This window comes from Musca vetustissima, unplaced genomic scaffold (genome assembly GCF_032173495.1).
Source record: "Musca vetustissima isolate MV318-11 ecotype Yass unplaced genomic scaffold, APGP_CSIRO_Mvet_v1 utg38527, whole genome shotgun sequence".
Classification (NCBI taxonomy): Eukaryota; Metazoa; Arthropoda; class Insecta; order Diptera; family Muscidae; genus Musca; species Musca vetustissima.
In genome coordinates, this window is record NW_026873842.1 from 73456 (window position 1) to 92950 (window position 19495).

The 19495-nt window shown below is 33.4% G+C and overlaps 1 protein-coding gene across 1 annotated transcript; it reads left to right on the plus strand.

The window, feature by feature from the left end:
• The first annotated feature begins 3571 nt into the window (after nt 1-3571).
• On the plus strand, nt 3572-6688 carry LOC133328540 (DNA topoisomerase 3-beta). The gene is made up of 6 exons (XM_061537105.1): nt 3572-3662; nt 3746-4490; nt 4740-4940; nt 5013-5607; nt 5667-6318; nt 6383-6688. Exons 1-6 carry the CDS (start codon nt 3572-3574, stop codon nt 6682-6684), a joined length of 2586 nt encoding a protein of 861 aa, XP_061393089.1. The 3' UTR covers nt 6685-6688.
• Nucleotides 6689-19495: the final 12807 nt, after the last annotated feature.

The window sequence follows — 19495 nt, forward strand, 5'->3', positions numbered from 1 at the left end:
TCAGCTCGTCTATATAGACTCACTGGCTCTTCAGCTCGTCTATATAGACTCACTGGCTCTTCAGCTCGTCTATATAGACTCACTGGCTCTTCAGCTCGTCTATATAGACTCACTGGCTCTTCAACTCGTCTATATAGACTCACTGGCTCTTCAGCTCGTCTATATAGACTCACTGGCTGTTCAGCTCGTCTATATAGACTCACTGGCTCTTCAACTCGTCTATATAGACTCACTGGCTCTTCAGCTCGTCTATGTAGACTCACTGGCTCTTCAGCTCGTCTATATATGAACTCACTGGTTTTTCAGCTCGTCTATATATCTAGACAACTTGTCCATATAGACTCTCTGGCCCTTCGGTCTTTAACTCATCCTTACAGACATAGTGGTTCTTTCGCTTGTCTTTTTAGACTCATTCGATTTAAGCCTGTCTCATTTTGTACCCCAGGACCTCTTTTCTGATCATACAGATATTCCTGAAGTGTACCTTCTCATTGGGTCGCAACCACAGATCTGAAGAAAACAGTACTTTGAAATTTGTATAATTGCACCGATGTTCAGAGGAGAACTCAAAGGTAGCTATTAATAACTGTATCAATACGAATTCCAAAACGGTTTTAAGGTATTTTGATCAAATTTTAAATTTCCGGTCGAAAATATATTGTTACGTTCTTGGGTTTTACTAAATCCCGTGTAGACGTTGTTTTATTTCCCGATACAATTCGTACCAAATAAAACGCAGGTTCTTTCGGATTACGATTATTACAATGATTTTATTCACACAACTTTACTTTACACGACGGTTTCAATTCGCGATCTGATTCACCACTGACTCACTGCCTTTCCATTTCCCCTATTTATATGAGCCTTGCTTGTAGCTACAGAAGTTTCTAGACGATCTGGTAACACCTAGATCACGAACAATCTACCAATGCAACAAACACACATACAAACTTACGTTGAGTAAACACCCTGCAAGCAAAAACTATCGCGGAAGTGAAAAAGAAGTGACGCCTAAGCGATAGAAACATTTGCGGAAGATAGTCGCATTCTTATCGCGGAAGTCACCTCCTTCGGGAAGAAATGAACCACGTCCGCGTCACTTCCAGGTAGTAACGTCTGGGTAACTTCTTGGAAGACACTCGGAAGTGACTTCCTAGAAGTGACGCGGGAGTGGTTCATTTCTTCTCGAAGGAGGTGACTTCCGCGATAAGAAAGCGATTGTATTCCGAAACTGTTTCTATCGCCTAGGCGTCACTTTTTTTCACTTCGGCGTTACTTACTTCTCGCGAAAGCGATTTGCTTAGTCAGGCATTCTAAATAGTTATTCACAGTTTTTTTAATAATAACTTTAATATATTCACAAACCTAAAAATTATGTTTTTAACTTTTAATAATTTTTACACTATTATACTTTTTTAAATATGTAAATAACACTATTTTATAAATGAAGACACTTAATAAATATTATTATTTTTAAAATTAGTAATAAATTTTAATTCACTTTTTGTTTGTCGATTACCATTCACTTTGAAAATCTTACTTTAACTGAGTTATATATATTTTTTCTCCCCTTTTTTCCAAACAAATAAGAGAACATTTTGAAACTGTGCAACTTGTTATTGTAAAATTTGAACCGTCTTCTTTTATCCTCCAAAACGACACTTAGAAGTAACTCCAAGCCGATAAAAGGTAGACAACAATAGTTTTGTTATTGTAAATATACAAACTATCGCCTTTTCTCGGGAAATAAGTGACGCGGAAGTGACTCATTAGGCGAGGGAGTGAGAAACTCACTTCCAAATGCTTGCAGGGCAATAACAACAACACATACAAACTTACATTGAGTAAACAATAACAACAACACATATACAGGCGAGGGGGTAACAAAGAGGAATTAAGCGATCATCAATGATGACGTTTAACAAGAATTGTACGCCAACAAAAAAAAAATAGACAATGAAAGAGGAAATGGAAGGATGTAGAAAAATCTATACAGTAGTTGTTGTTGTGAAGTTATTCAAATAAACTGCGTAGTAGAAATTTACGTTACAATTCAAATTCTTAAATTAACGGAATTCATCTAAAGTAACTTAAATCTAAATTTATATTCGTAACAATATTAATAAGGTCACACAGCTAGCGAGAGTCAACTGTTTTTTCTCGAGTCTAATGTGAAAAATTTGGACTTGTTTCGTTTTCATAATCGAAGTCAATTCATAATAATGGATTTTGACAGCAAACTTGAGAGGCCAGATGATATCCTGGACGACCTTATTAACATACCTTGAGGTCACCCAACTAGAGAAAGTTCGCTGTTTTTTTTTTTTCTCAAGTCTAATGTCAAAAAGGGGACTTTGCTTATGTTTTCATAATGGAAGTCAATTCACAATAATGGATTTTGACAGCAAATTTAAGAGATCAGTTGATATCCAGCTGGTCTCCCTGGATGACCTTATTAATATCAGCTGTCTCTCAACTTTGCTGTCAAAATCCATTATTGTGAATATATTTCCATTATGAGAACGTAATCAAAGTCTAAATATTTGACATTAGGTATGAGAAAATCAGTTGTCTTCCGTTTGCTGGATGACCTTATTAATAGATCTTCCCATGATGCAATAAATAATAGATAACAAAATAGGGTTATGTCAACCCATGACTCTGTATTCAACATTTTCTGCAATAACCTATTAATCTAGCAAAAAAAAAAAAAAAAAAATAATAAAAAATGGAATGGAAATTTTGCCCAAAACGATCAAAAATATGAGTAATATGTCAGAACAACTACCTACATTAATTTTTTCTGCGAAAAAGTTTTTTACCCACTCAGAACTTGGTTAAAATGAATTGGAACTTCTATATTTGAAGCTATACCCTTTTTGGACCGATATATCCCACATTTAATACAAACATTCTAGAAGTGGTATCACTTTATGATGATCTAAATATTTCGATAGTTGTTTCCATTAATTTACGGACAGACATCGCTAAATCGACATAGAATTTTATTCTGATAAATAATATATATACTTTATGGGGTCTCTGGTGAATATTTCCAGATCTTGCATGCGAAATGACAAATGTAAACATGTTATCATTTCACTACCACCCTATGCAAAAACACGAATTTGGCATCCCTAACCAATTGACAAGTAATCAAAAAAGTGCTGCCAATATGACCAAAATGTGATGGGGTCGTGAAGAGAATAAAAATGATTAATTTTTTCATTATTTATATTAAAAAAACGACGATACAGTGGATAATAATTTAAAATCTTTATTAAGTAGCAGAATTGTTTAAATTATTATTGTTAATTAATAATAATTCATTCAACAAAATCATTGTTTACCAAAAGGAATGTTTATACTCTCTTGACAGCTGAGAATAATGACGCTTTTTCTCCCATTCACCCATTTGACATCACTGCTGGCTTTTGGTGGTGGAGTTTCTGGCTGGCTTGTCAGTGAAAAAAAAAATTGTAAATTTTTGCAATAAAACATTTAGTAAATAGTTAAAATATAATAATAATTGTATAAATAAACAAATTACATAAATAATTATTGTAACAAAATGAAAAAAGTGTTGATGGTGGCGGAGAAGCCGTCTTTGGCAGCATCGTTGGCGCAAATTTTGTCCAATGGCAAAAGTCATGCTAAAAAAGGTTAATATTAGTTAGTGATGTCATATTATGCATATTATGCAAAAAAAGAAAGAAAACATTTAAAGATTTACCATTTATTCCAGCCACCACCAATTCTTGTTCCACCCACGAATGGAATGGCGAATTTAAAGGCCAGCCGGCCATGTTTCGCATGACTTCGGTGTGTGGCCATGTCATGACATTGGATTTTGTTGGCAAATATAATTATTGGGACCGGGTTGATCCGGCAGAATTGTTTGGCTGCCCAACAGAGAAAAAAGAGGCCAGCCCCAAACAACATATGCCCAGCTTTTTGGCACATGAGGCAAGAGGTTGCGATTATTTGGTGCTATGGCTTGATTGCGATAAAGAAGGTGAAAATATTTGCTACGAAGTAATGGAGTGTGTATCCCGTGTCATAAACAATGTCTATAGCCGCAACGTTACATATCGTGCCCATTTTTCGGCCATTACGGAGAAAGACATCAAGGGGGCAATGAACTCCTTGGGTTACCCGAATGAAAATGAAGCCAAATCGGTTGATGCCCGTCAGGAGTTGGATTTACGTATTGGTTGTGCCTTTACCAGGTTTCAAACGAGATTCTTTCAAGGACGTTATGGTGATTTGGATTCATCGTTAATCTCCTATGGTCCATGTCAAACACCCACATTGGGTTTTTGTGTCAAACGTCATGATGATATACAAACATTTAAACCCGAAAGTTTTTGGTATCTACAATTGACAGCGGGTCAGCCGGAGTTTTTGTTTGAATGGAATCGTGGTAGAGTTTTTAAAAAGGATATTGCAACAATGCTGCTGAATTTGGTCAAGAATCAAAAGGAGGGAATGTAAGTAGAAAGGGGGACGGGGAGGAGCTTAATAATTTCCATAAAATTTTAAGAAATGTTGGTGTTTTTTTTTTTTTTTTTTTTGATAATCAATTCGGAAAGCATTTTTAAACTATTTTTTTAAATAATTTATTTATTTTTTTAATTTTATTTTTTTCTAATTTATATTTTTTTATTTTATTTTTTTCTAATTTATATTTTTTTATTTTATTTTTTTTAACATTTTTTAATTTGATTTTTTTTTTTCAGAATTGAAAGTGTATCCTCGAAGGAGCAAACCCGTGTACGACCCCAGGCCTTAAATACCGTTGAGTTAATGAGAATTTGTAGTTCCGGTTTGGGTATTGGCCCCTTTCAGGCCATGCAAATTGCTGAGCGTCTGTACACACAGGGTTACATCAGTTATCCACGTACCGAGACCAATCAATATCCAGCTAATTTTGATTTAAAGTAAGTCATTTTTAAAATAACAAATTCAAAAATTTTCTAAAAAATAAAATTTCTGCCTTCCTTTCCACATAGTGCCGTTCTTCATATATTGAAACCCTCTTCGGAATTTGGCTCTGAGGCTCATGGCATATTGGCTGATTTTAATGCACCCCGCAAAGGTAAAGATTGTGGTGACCATCCCCCCATTACACCCATGAAATTGGCCACTCGCAATGATTTCGATCGTGACACCTGGCGTGTCTACGATTTTATTTGTCGTCACTTTTTGGGAACCATTTCAAAAGATTTAAAATATCGTGCCACAACAGTGAAACTGAAAGTTGCCACTGAGACATTTACATGTACAGCAAATGTTTTGGTAGATCCAGGTTTTACAAAAGTTATGACATGGTTGGCCTTCGGACGAGATGAGGCAGTACCACAATTTACCCAAGGCGAGAAAGTGGCAATAAATGATGTACGTCTGGCTGAAAGTCAAACCAGTCCACCCGACTATTTGACCGAGGCGGAATTGATTACGTTGATGGAACAACATGGCATAGGTACAGATGCATCAATACCCGTACACATTAATAATATATGTCAGCGTAATTATGTGACCATTGAAAGTGGTCGTAAATTAATACCCACCACATTGGGTATTGTGCTGGTGCATGGCTATCAAAAGGTAAGGAATGCAAGATTTTTTATAAATTAATACCTTATAATTTTGTTTTTATCTTACAGATCGATCCCGAATTGGTCTTACCCACAATGCGTTCAGAGGTGGAGAAGATGTTAAATCTAATTTCCAAAGGCTCTGCCGATTATCATGCCGTTCTGAAACATGCCATCGAAATATTCCGTTTGAAATTTTTATATTTTGTTAAAAACATCTCCAATATGGATAGCCTGTTTGAGGTGTCATTTTCTCCGCTGGCCGAATCGGGTAAATCCCATTCACGCTGTGGCAAATGTCGTCGTTATATGAAATATATACAATCGAAACCAGCCCGCCTTCATTGTTCCCAATGTGATGAAACCTATTCCCTGCCAAATGGTGGTAATGTCAAAGTTTATCGTGAATTCAAATGTCCGTTGGACGATTTCGAACTGTTGGCATTTACCACGGGGGCCAAGGGGCGTTCATATCCCTTTTGTCCCTACTGTTACAATCATCCGCCATTCAGGGATATGCCCAAAAATGCCGGCTGTAATTCGTGTACACATCCCACCTGCCCGCATTCACAAAATAATTTAGGCATATCGGGTTGTGTGGAATGTGAACATGGTGTTTTGGTGTTGGATTGTACGTTGGCGCCCAGTTGGAAGGTTGGTTGCAATAAGTGTGATGTTATCATTAATTGCTTTAAGGGGGCCACCAAGATCACGGTGGAAGGTAAGCATTTATCTTTTAATTAAAAAAAAAACTTTAAAAACTTCTATTTTTTCCTTTTCCCCAGATGACAAATGTGAGGAGTGTGGCGCCCAAACAGTCAACGTGGTCTATAAATCCGATAAAACCAAATTTAAAGATGGCTCGGAGGAGAAATCTGGCTGCATTTTCTGTTCTGCAGATTTTGCAAATTTGGTTGAGAAACATCGTGCCGTGGCCTCTCGCCCTGTGAATATACGCAGCGGTCGTGGAGGGGCACGCGGTGGCAGAGGCGGCAAACCTGGTCGTGGTGGCAGCGGTAGAGGTGGCCGTGGCGGTTCAAGACAACCCAAAGATAAAATGGCCCATTTAGATGCATATTTTGTGTGAGAAGCCAAAATTAAAAAAAAAAAAAATATTGCTAGGGTGTATTTTTTGGGTCTTTCTAAAAAATAGGTTTTGTCATTAAGTCTGTGTGTATTTAAGATATATATTACAAATTTTTTGTAAATCACAAATCCACCCCCACGCCCCTATTTATATATACTTATATATCATGTGTCAATGCATTTCTTCCCCCTACCCTCTTATCCTACATCTCTATTTATTATTGTAGTAGTTTCTCAATTTTTTTATATAAGACATAAAAAAATACATAAGTAAAAGAAGAAAATATATAAATAATATTGATATACAAAACCCTATAGAAAAAAGAGGAGTTTTTTTATAATTACACTACATCGGGATATATTTATAAGATAACTCTTAAAAAAAATTATGTTAATTAAACAGAAGACCAAGACATCTAATAGAATGACTCCTATTTTTTATAGGAGTCCAAAAAACTTTCCATAGAAGGTCAATAATTCTTGTCATTAGAGGTCAGATTTGAGAAAAAACAGCTGACTTTCGCAACCTGGATGACCTTATTGATAGATCTATTAATAAGGACACTCAGCTAGAGAAAGTCAGCTGCTTTTTCTTAAGTCTAATGTTTTTGTTTACGTTTTCATAATAGTAGTCAATTCACCATAACGGATTTTGACAGCAAACTTAAGAGACAGCTGATATCCAGCTGGTCTCCCGGGACGACCTTATTTATAGGGCTTGGGGTTTCGAGGGTTTACATTTTTTTTTAAATTAGACCTGTAGGTTTCCTCGATTCGTTTAATAGGTGTTAAGTCTAAACGACAGATTGTGTTGGATCATTCGAAAAACAATCGGTCTCCAAAAGTTCAAGAACATTTTCAGCTGCTGAATGCTCAATTACTTCCAGTGTCCAATAACGCTTTTATAGACAATGTCATTACCCTGTACTTGCAAAAAAATTACTAATTTGTAAACATAACCTTCAAATAATCAAATGTCTCCGACGCCACTTCTCATCAACGACGACATTGAAACAATAACGCCGAACAAAGAACAAAGCTTTGGGACATTCCCACAATTTCCAACGATGATGTATGTTATTTACCCAAAACAATAGAAACATTTTCCACACAGACCACATATTCACATAGTACATATATGTTTGCTGTATCCAAAAAAACAGCCTTCACTTTGGTCAATGTCAAATTTTATTTGGAAATTGCCGAAAATTTGCACATGAAATTATACAAATTGTTTTAAAAGTGGTAACAGTACTCGAACAAACCTATTATAATATTTTAAATAACACGGTGTTTACACAGAACATTTTTGAGTAAACTGTAGCTAAGTCCACTTTTCCACAGGCAGATTTTTATTTGGCAATTTTTTTGTTTTCTCTTTTGAAATTTTCGCTTGCTTTTCCATTAGCAAATTTTTCTTTGCCAAATTTGCGAATCAAAATACAAAAAAAAAAGAAAAAAAACGTCAAAAGTGTTTGCATTTTAAAAATTTTTTTTAATATTTTATTTATTTTTTATATATTTTATTATATATATATATATTTTATATATATATATATATATATATATAAATTAAAAATTAAATTTCACTTGCACAAATTAAAGCAACAGGTTTGTAAACAAAAGCCGGCCGTGTGTCAGTAAAGCGAATAGGTTCAAAAGGAAATGTCAACAAAATTGTTTTCAACGAACAGAGCAAAGCTGAATTTGCGTGTACGGCAAATTCTGAACAGGCAAATTTTTGTTTTTCTTCCTCGAACCCCTCTCGCCTACAAACTCAGTATTTGCCAAATAAAAATTTGCCTGTGGAAAAGCAGACTAAGGCATCATGGCAAGGCCAATAAATTAGATTCAGGGAGACCAGCTGGTTATCACAGCTGCCTCTCAAGTTTGCTGTCAAAATCCATTATTGTGAATTGACTTCCATTATGAAAACGTAAACAAAAGCCAAATTATTGACATTAAACTTGAGAACTAACAGCTGATTTTCGCTATGGGGTCTTCCAAGATATATTAATAAGGTTACCTTATTGATATGCATTGGATGCTTAAAGTACGTTTAGATTTACAAAATCCACTCGATCTCAAATGTCAATTCCAATGCGTATACGTCAAATCGTGGCATAATTATTCAAGGTAGTCCCATTTGAGAATTTGAGAAGGGAAACCCATTTTTATTTGGATCTCATACATCAATTTCAAATAAAATGACAAATAAATTCCATAAAATTTTATGTGGCATATTTCAATAAATTAAATAAAATATATTTTCTTTAGCTGAACATTGCTCTCAAGATTTAACCATGGTTGTTACAACTTATATTTATATGTTTTAGAGGAAGGGAACTTCTAAATATTTATAATCATAAATGATTATCAATTTTTGTCACTGAACACATGATATGCGTACATTTCGAAGAAAGATATTTTAATTTAAATTTTGAAAGCTGAATACTGTCAAAAGAAAATTTATGGAAAAAATTGGAAACATGTGACTGCATGAGTCTACCTTTTATAATTATGTCATGCAGTTGAGTTTTTAATAAATAGCAATGAATAAATTATGATATAGAAATAGAAATTGAAAATAATCCACTTAATAGTACGTTTACATTATACCGGATTTCATTAACCCAGTGGGTTATAATAGTCAATTCCATTGTATATATGTCAAACAAATCCTCATAATGCCGTTTAATATACGAATGTTCTTCTAATGTATTCTATTGACAATATTATTTAAAAATGATAGATGAGTTCCAAATTAAAAAGGGTTGCCATCATAAATTTCTCAAATGAGGCTACCTTCTGTAATTATGCCATGACTTAACTGGTTGAAAAGTAAAATTTGAAACCTGTTATATAATGAAATAATACATTTTGTCTGAAATCTCCTTGTAATATTGACATATAAATTTCATTTTCCAAAGAATATATTCTATCCAAGATCTATTAATAAGGTCAACCAGGTTATCGAAAATCAGCTGTTATTTCTCAAGTATATTGTCAAAAATTTGGACTTTGTTTAGCAGCTGACTTTCTCTAGCTGGATGACCTTATTAATAGATCTTGGATAGAATATATTCATTGGAAAATGAAATTTATTTGACAAATTTGAGAGACAGTTCATATCCAGCTGGCCTTCCTCAATGACCTTATTATTAGGTCTTCGTTCTATCTATGATTCGGATAAAAAAATGTTTCCCCATCTACCAAAAATCAAGTGATTTCATTTTTATTCAATCTCAAAATGCACATTGTCCTATGTAAACGTTTGAAATTAACCGCCAATCCACAAAAGCTCCAAAATATAATTCTTCAATATCTCAATTACATTTCAAAGCCAATAAAATTGAGTCATCTTGGCAGTTTCTAAAATAAAATTCAATAATTCCTTTCATTCAAAAATTCAACGATCTCATTTTCTATGTAAATGATTTGAAAATAATAATAAATTACAACAAAACCAAACAAACAAAAATCTTTTTGCAAATCTCTTAATCTCAGACTCAACATCAAAAGATTTGTACGAACAAAAATTTATTTATGTTATTTAATTCCGACATGTCCGAACATTGTCCGGCGCACATGCTTACAAGCTAAACTGCAGCACTTGTGTGGCTGTTAATGTGACATATGTGATTGTGATTTTTAAAATAAAATACATTTTGTATTTTTGTTGTTGTTATTTGTTATTACTCTTGTCTTGCTAAATGTCTCCATTGTGTTTTTGGTTGCACCGTGTGCAATATTTATGTTTATAACATAATTAAGTACCGATTGAAATCATCGGTAACGTCATTCGGCAATGACAATAACGATGTTTAAATTGTCATCATCATCGCCGCCGCCGCCATCATTGTGATTGTGTTTCCGTTTAAAATTCATAAATTTGTTTTGTGTAAAAAAAATTGTAGGAGTTTTGTACAAAAAAAATAATAAACAAATATTGGAAGTTGACCACTACACCTGTGTGCTTTTACACACCATACCGATGTGGGATAAGTTCTGGAGTGATGACTAATGTGGAATCTCAATAGCAGATTAAAAATCAGCTGTTGGTAATAGACAATTATTACTGAGCATGTTTTCCTTGTAAGAAAGTGTGTTCGTTTAATTTATTTTTTTTAATTTTTAAGCATCTGGTCATGGCATAATTATACAAGGTAGTCTCATGCAGTCATATGTTTCCAATTTTTTCATAAATTTGCCTTTGACAGCATTCAGCTTTCAAAATGTAAACGAAAATATCTTCCTTCAAATGTACGCATATCATGTGTTCAGTAAAAATTGCTAATAATTTATAATTATAAATATTTTGAAGCTCTCTTCCTCTAAAACTTATAAATATAAGGTGTAACAACCATGTTTAAATCTTGAGAGCAATGTTCAGCCATAGAAAATATATTTTGTTTAATTTTTTGAAAATATGCCAACCGACATACATAAAATTTTATGAAATTTATTTATTATTTAAAATTGATAGATGAGTTCCAAGTTAAAAAGGTTGCCATCATAAAATGCTCAAATGAGTCTACCTTCTGTAATTATGTCATGAACGTATTCTTTGAAAATGTAATTTATTTGACATATATTGCTAGGACAAACCCGTTGAGTTTTAAATAAATAGCAATGAAGAACTTATATAAATGTTGTTCATTTATCGAAAAGTCCTATAAAAGAAAGTGAATTGAGAGAGAGCTACTGAGTATTTTCAAATTCCTACAAGCAAAATTTACTCAGTAAGAATTTTCTTGTGCCTTCAGCTGATATCTAATCAGCTGTTTTATTATGTTTTGTAAAAAAAACTAAAAAAATTGTTCTCAAGCAAATTGATTTGTTTTGTGAATTTTGAGAACTACTCTCTATAAATTCTTACTGAGGATATGTTACTGGGAAAGTAATCGAGCGAACATAACAAAATCTATTAATAAGGTCACCCAGCTATCAAAAGTCAGCTGTTTTTTTTTCTCAAGTCTAATGTCAAAAAGTTGGCCTTTGTTTACGGTTTCATAATGGAAGATTCACAATAATGGATTTTGACAGCAAACTTGAGAGCCGGCTGATATACAGCTGGTCTCCCTGAACGACCTTATTTATAGATCTTGGAACCTAATAATGAATTTTAAAGGTAAACGTGAGAAACAGCTGATAGACAGCTGACCTTCCTGAATGACTTTGCCTACGCTTAAACTAGCTTTCCTGAAGATATATTTTTTAAATCACAATGTTATTGCGGAGTAATTCCTAATACAGTATTTTTCGGTTAATTGCACATCAAAATTTGCACAATTTTTTGTTCAATTAACCGAAGAACCAATTATCCGAACCCGCTTAATTGAATAGTTTGTTCAATTACAGTAAACACGTATAATTGGAACTACTACAAATTACGCTTTCTCGTAGTTTTTCCTTAGCAATAAACATATGTTTTGAATTAGTAGAGATGCCACCTAGTATTTTTCAGAGATTATGTCAAATATGTATGCAAAAAAAAAATATTATTCAATTATTATTTTGCAATTAACCGGTGAAAAGTAAATTTATGTTTGATGACATGAATTTTGAACCAATTAAGCGGGAAAATCAATTAACAGGGTTTAATTATCCGAGAAAATGTACATGTATTTTCCTATGCAATATTTTTTGCCCAATCATGTGGTTCAATTAAGCGTGGAAATCAATTAACCGTAGAATCAATTAACCGAAAAATACTGTATCTTCATAATACCTTCAATTGTAAATACCCGTTGAAACCCACATTTCATATATTTGTTAATTAACTAATAAAAATATGCATTGTTCCCCCGAAATTTAAATTTATTTAAACGCAAACTTTTTAGGCCAAATGTTCCGATGACTCAATATTTGTTTTGTTTCTATTTGTTTTATTGCCATTTTCCTATGTTTAAAGTATTACCTGATTCAATGACCGCACTTGGTTCACATAACCTCAATTTGTTAAAATGGGGGTGGTGGAGGTTTAATGGTTAAACAAATATATATGTAAACATTTTCTTTTTGTATATTTGAGGTGACAATTAGAAATAATGAGGTGCTCTTGTGGATTAATATTTTAATATAAAACTTGTAAAAGATCGGTATTTCAAAATCAGTACAATAATATCAAAATGGCTTCATCTGTCAAATAAACAAAAATGTATACACAGCAAGTGGTTGTGTTTATTTGAAAAAAAAAATTAATGAAAGGTTATGATTTCTTCCTGTAAGAATGAATACCTCCTGAAAGAACGATTTTCATTTCGTATTAATTTATTTGGCATAATATTCAAGACAATACGCACTCCCATGGCATAATTATACAAGGTAGTTTCATGCAGTCATATGGTTCGCTTTCAAAATGTAAATGAAAATATCTTCCTTCGAAATGTACGCATATCATGTTTTCAGTGTCAAAGATTGGTAAATAATTTATATTTAAAAAATTTTTGAAGATTCCTGCCTCTAAAAATTATAGATATAAGATGTAGCAAGAGAGAGAGGAAAAACATATTTTCAGAAAAAGAAGAAATAACGTGAGCGTGAGCAAATCGAGATGTACAGGAGTCAGAATGAAGTTCGGAAATTTTACAAACGAGTAAAAACCAAACCGAAGGCTTTTGGTGCAGGCACATTCTCCTGTAGAGATGTAGATGGAAACCTGGTGACAGATAGCGTGTTGAGGATCTGGAAGGTGCATTTTGAATAGCTTCTGGTATCAAATAGTGGTAGTGAAGAAAGATACCCCAGAACCAATAAGATATGACGGTATAGAGTGTATACCACCTAGCCAAGATCAGGTCAGAATAGCAATCAATCGTCTGAAGAATAATAAAAACAGCAGGTGCCGATGAATTACCAGCTGAACTATACAAGACCGGTAGTCAGATGCTGGTCATTAGCATGTACCAGCTGATTTGTACAATTTGGCTAGAGTAATGCATGCCCAATTATTGGAACCTCAGCATCCTGTGCCCCATGCACAAAAAAGGAGACAAGACGATATGTGCCAACTCTAGAAGAATAAGTCTCCTTCCCATCGCATATAAAGTACTATCAAGCGTACTGTGTGAACGACTGAAGCCAATGGCCAATGACATTATTGGACCATACCAATCCGGTTTTAGACCTGGCAAATCCACCATTGATCAGATTTTCAATCTGCGCCAAATCCGGGAAAAAACCCACGAAAAACACATCGACACAGTCCACCTATTCGTCGACTATAAAGCCGCATTTGACAGCCTTATCCGTTCAGTCATGTGTGCGTTCGACATTTAAGTGGCACAAGGTAAGCAGTTAAAGTCGGAAAGGACCTATCGAAGCCCTTTGATACCGAACGAGGTTTCATCTTGTCGTGTGATATTTTTCCCATCCTGCTGAAAAAAGTCATACGAGACGCAAAGGTGAACAGGAATGGCACCAGCATATGTTACTCGCCTACGCCGACGACATCGATATAATGGGTCGAACATTGTGAGCTGTAACAGCTACCTTTGAAAAAATTGAGAAGGATTCTGCCAAAGTGAGTCTGACGGTAAATGGTGAGAAGACCAAGCTGATGGTATCAACGCCCCAGACGTCCAGAAGACTCGGATCAGCTGTGGAAATTGAGAACTACGGCTTCGAGGTAGTCAAAGATTGTATATACCTCGGTACCGTCATATATAAAAGGAATGATATCAGTTTTGAAATCCGGAGAAGGATTGTGATGGCTAACAGATGCTATTATGGTCTAAGTAAGAAGTTTAGAAACAATGCCAATGCTGTTATATGGATCTGAAGCATAGTTACTTGCGCAAACAGATGAGGCAGCTCTTGGAGTGTTTGAGAGAAAAATTCTCTGGAAGATCTGTGGGCCGATCTGCATCGATGGTGAATATCGCGAGTACGTTGGCTAGGCCATCTTGTGAGAATGGATGAGGATGTCCGGCATAAATGGCATATAAAAGCGAGCTTACTAATGGCTCACGCAGAAGGCCACGAATTAGATTGAAAGATCAAGTGGAAGAGAACATTTGCAAACATGATCTTTCAAATTGGAAGAGCTGCACGCAAGACCGACGCGCATTGTAATCTTTTTTAAGCTCAGCTTATGGAACAACCGTTATGACACAAGGCAGCCAATGGTGTTTTTACACGATATGTATTTTACATATGTGCTGTCAGTTTTTTGCATATGGAAATCGAACTCGTCATGTGAAACATACGGAAATTTCAATGTGTCAAACGATATGCAATTACATATGTATTTTTTTCCGAATAGGACGCGCTCTATTTTCGTATGTGAAACATAAGGAAATCAGCTGTTTGAATGAAACACATTGTTGGAAGAAAATATTTCAATTGCAAGTCAAAGAAAAGGATGAAAAGGCAACAATTACAAATTATTATTTCGTTTGTAGGTGTTTAATAAAAAAATGATGTTGATTTAAGAAAAAGTGTTTTTTTGTTTATAGGTTATGTCATATGTAAAATACATATGCCGATTTGAACACAAAAATAAATGTTTTGTGTACGCCGCTAATTTTGACACACATAAGGAATTACATATGGATGAAATAAGTGACAGCACATATGTAAAATACATATCGTGTAAAAACACCATAAGTAAGAACACCCCACATACACAAAATATGTATGTATTTTGATTTGACAGAACAAGCCGCTTTGAGAAAAATAAATTGTAATCAGCTGATAGCTATGCAATACCTTGGAATAATTATATCATGATTACAACTCATTATTTTCCACATTTCAAATTTGTTTTTTTTTTTAATATATTTCTTCACATTTACCCAAACCTTTTTGCAATCACCCTCGTCATTCATTATTAACTTATAACCAATAAATTTTCACATCAATTGTTTATTTTTTTTTTTCAACAAATGTGTTAGCTGTTCACATTTTTTGTTTTTTTTGATTTCTAAAACAATGTTGGCTTCTTTATTTTTGTATTTACTTTTGTTTTTTTGGCCAAGTTTTTTTGATGGTTAGCCGATGCCCTTAACTTATTGCCACAGATTACAATGTGAAATCTTAACATGTTTTAGGCGTTGCTTGAAATCTCATTCAAAAAACCAAAATAAATAAATAAATACAAAACACAAAAGCTACTATTTCAAAAATAGCAACAAAAACAATTTGTTTCGCATAATTGTCATACAATAAAATCGTTTGTAATAAAAAATAGCTACCATTAGAAAAAAAATAAACAATTAACAACAACAGCAACAAATGTCTTGATGGTTTTAAACAAATATTTGGCAAGCAGAGATATTTTTTTTTTTTTGGTAATCGGACAAAATAATGAAACTAACCGTTTAGTCAATCACTTTTTTATTGGTTGTTGTTGTTAATTTAATAAGGTGTTAATTATTTTTGGGATGAAAATCTTATTTGGAAAGTAAACAAAAAAATATTGAATGGTTTTCATTTGGTAGTTTGAGACAAAATATCAGGGAATAGATGGGAACTTTTGTTAAGGTCAACAAATGTCAAATAAGCCGATGTTGGATATGATTGATAACTTAATGATTTGAAATTAAAATCTTTAATTAATGACAGTTGATTGAGGGAGTTTCAATGTTCAGTGCAAAAATTGCTAAATAATTTATAAATATAATAATAAATATTTTAAAGTTTAAATATAAGTTGTAACAACGATGGCTGAGCAATGTTCACCTTTAGAATATATAATTTATTTAACATACATACAATTTTATGGAATTTATTTTTTATTTTATTTGAAATTGATGTATGAGTTCCAAATTCTCAAATGAGACCAACTTGAATAATTATGCCATGGTAATAAGCTTGTTTGATCTTTTTTCAGTAAAAACCAGTAAGGAAAGTAGTAAAGTCGGACGGGGCCGACTATATGATACCCTTCACCACTATGGATATATTAAACAGGACTATTAACATGAAATTGGATGAAATAAAATATGTGATATTTATCTAAATGTGAATCTACTTATATATATCGATAAGTTATATAAATCGACTTCAATCAAATATAAATAGGTTATCTGTTGGGCTATGTCTGTACTTCTAGAAAACGCAACTACGTAATTCTATGCTCAATTTTGTACGTTGTGCAAAATTTGATGTCAACCTGACTAGCATGAAGAGTTTGATGTCCAATTTACTTAAAAACGGGCGAAAATATATATGGAAGCTCTATCCAAATATATCGAAGGATATATAGGGACTTTGGTGCACCATTTACATGAAATCGGACGAAACTATATCTGAATCTGGGCCGATTTTCTCGAAACTGGGCAGACATCATTCTAGGCTCAATTCAGTACGTTATGCCAAATTTCCTGCAAATCGAAAGATATATAGGGACTTTGGGGCACCATTAACATGAAATCGGACGAAACTATATATGGGAGCTATATCTAAATCTGGACCGATTTTCGCGAAACTGGGGAGACATCATTCTAGCCTCAATTCAGTACGTTATGCCAAATTTCATGCAAATCGAAAGATATATAAGGACTTTGGTACACCATTTACCTTAAATCGGAGGAAGATATATACGGGAGCTATATCTAAATCTGAACCGATTTCCACGAAACTTTGCACACATCATTCTAGACTTAATTCAGAGCGTTATGCCAAATTTCGTGCAAATCGAAAGATATATAGGGACTTTGGTACGCCATTTACCAAAAATCGGCCAAAACTATATATGGGAGCTATATCTAAATCTGAACCGATTTTCACGAAACTTGGCACACATCTTTCGTGGCTCAATTCAGTACGCTATGCCAAATTTCGTGCAAATCGAAAGATTTTCAGGGTCTAAATTCCGTAAATCGGGCAAAAATATATATGGGAGCTATATCTAAATCTGAACCGATTTTTCCCAATTTCAATAGGGTTCGTCCTTGGGCCAAACAAATGAGCTGTGCCAAATTTCATCCAAATCGGATCATAAATGCGACCTGTACTTTGTTTACAATTTAACATGGACAGACGGACGGACGGACATGCATAAATCGATTCAGAAAGTGATTCTATGCATATTCTCAAAAGGAACCATGGGTCTATCTCGATTATTTTTGCCTGTTACAAACATATGCACAAAGACATAATACCCTGTACCACAGTGTGGTGAAGGGTATAAATAGTGTCCCAAGGCCTACTAGGGATATCAGCTGTTTCTCAAGTTTGCTGTCAAAATCAATTATTGTAAATTGGCATCCATAAACAAGGCCTTTTAATAAGGTCAACCAGGAGACCAACTGCATATCAGCTGGCTCTCAAGCAGAGATGGTCCGTCAGAAATAGTGACGTAAATGACATACATTTCCGACGTATAATACATACTTCAGAAACGTCGGAAACCCACCCAAAACCATTAGGCTTTTGACAAAATAGATACTTCCATTTATCAATTTGGACATTACATTTGCTTTACTCAAATCCATATCAATTTTCAAAATTTTCTTCTCCGAAAAATTTAGAATTTTTTATCAGTTCTAGTAAGGAATAGTCAGATATGTAAAAATAATATATATTCTTGAAATAATAATTCAAATAAATGACGTTTAATACTTTTATTACATTTTATACAGGTATATGACGTTTTCGACGTTTACACCTTTTTGACAGTCGAAAACCTAAAAATTCGTCACACGGACCATCCCTGCTCTCAAGATTGCTGTCAAAATCCATTATTGTGTGAATTGATATCCATTGTGAAAACGTAAACAAAGTACAAATTTTTGACATTAGACTTGAGAAATGTTAATAGATCTTGTCTATAATAATAAGATTCTCGCTCGCACTTCGTTTTTAAATTTCTGAACACTTGGATATTTAATCAGCTGATGGTATTAGCAAATCTTTACTGAGTACATTTTCAATTTTTTCATAAATTTTCTTTTGACAACATTCAGCTTTCAAAATTTAAATGAATGAAACTTCCTTCGAAAAGTACGCACATTTTAAATAACTTTTTTTCAAGGACTATAATAGGCGTGTATTTCTTAAAAATTTTTTTTAAAGGACTATAATAGGCATGGATTTTTTAATTTTCGCTTACTCAATAATTTGTACAAATTAGTACAAAATGTTGTTCGTTTAACCAAAAGTCCAGTAACAGAGAATGTATTGAGAGAGCAGATTTGACAGTTGTGTTACTGAGTATTTGCAAATTCTTACAAGGAAAATTTTACTCAGTAAGAATTTTCTTCTACCATCAGCTGGCATTTAATCAGCTGTTTTGTTATGTTTTATAAACAGACAAGAAAAAATTGTTCTCAAGCAAATAGATTTGTTTTGTGAATTTGATTATTAAACATTAAAATGGATGCAGAAAACACAGGTATTTATAAATAACCTAAAATTTCCGATTGTTATCCATTTTTCTAATAATTATTTGCGCCAAACTTTTTACTGGATGTTGTTCGTTTACTTTTTGCAATATTCACTCTTGAGAACGAAATATTCGTATTTACTCTCTGCAAATTCTTACTGAGTAAATTTTACTGGGGAAGTAAATGAACGAGCCTAATTTTAATACTAATCAGCTGATTTAAAAGACAGCTGTTTTCTTACATAGTAAATATAGAAATTATACATACATACACATAGATGCAAAATGTTAACAAAAATCTATCACTTATTAATATAAACAATTTTAAATATATTTAATTTTTTATTAAATAGAATAAATTGAAATAAAATTTGTTTTTATATTCTATTAAGAAATTGTATCCAAAAGATAGCAATCATTTACCTGAGTCAAAGCAATGAGACATTTTATATGCAAGAGCACAACAGCAATATTGAATCAT

Excerpts from the sequence above, each read along its gene's own strand:
- LOC133328540 (XM_061537105.1), top strand. The coding sequence starts at position 3,572 with ATGAAAAAAGTGTTGATGGTGGCGGAGAAGCCGTCTTTGGCAGCATCG. Across the intron at positions 4,491-4,739 it reads AAGAATCAAAAGGAGGGAAT|AATTGAAAGTGTATCCTCGA; the intron begins GTAAGTAGAAAG and ends TTTTTTTTTCAG. Across the intron at positions 6,319-6,382 it reads CACCAAGATCACGGTGGAAG|ATGACAAATGTGAGGAGTGT; the intron begins GTAAGCATTTAT and ends CCTTTTCCCCAG.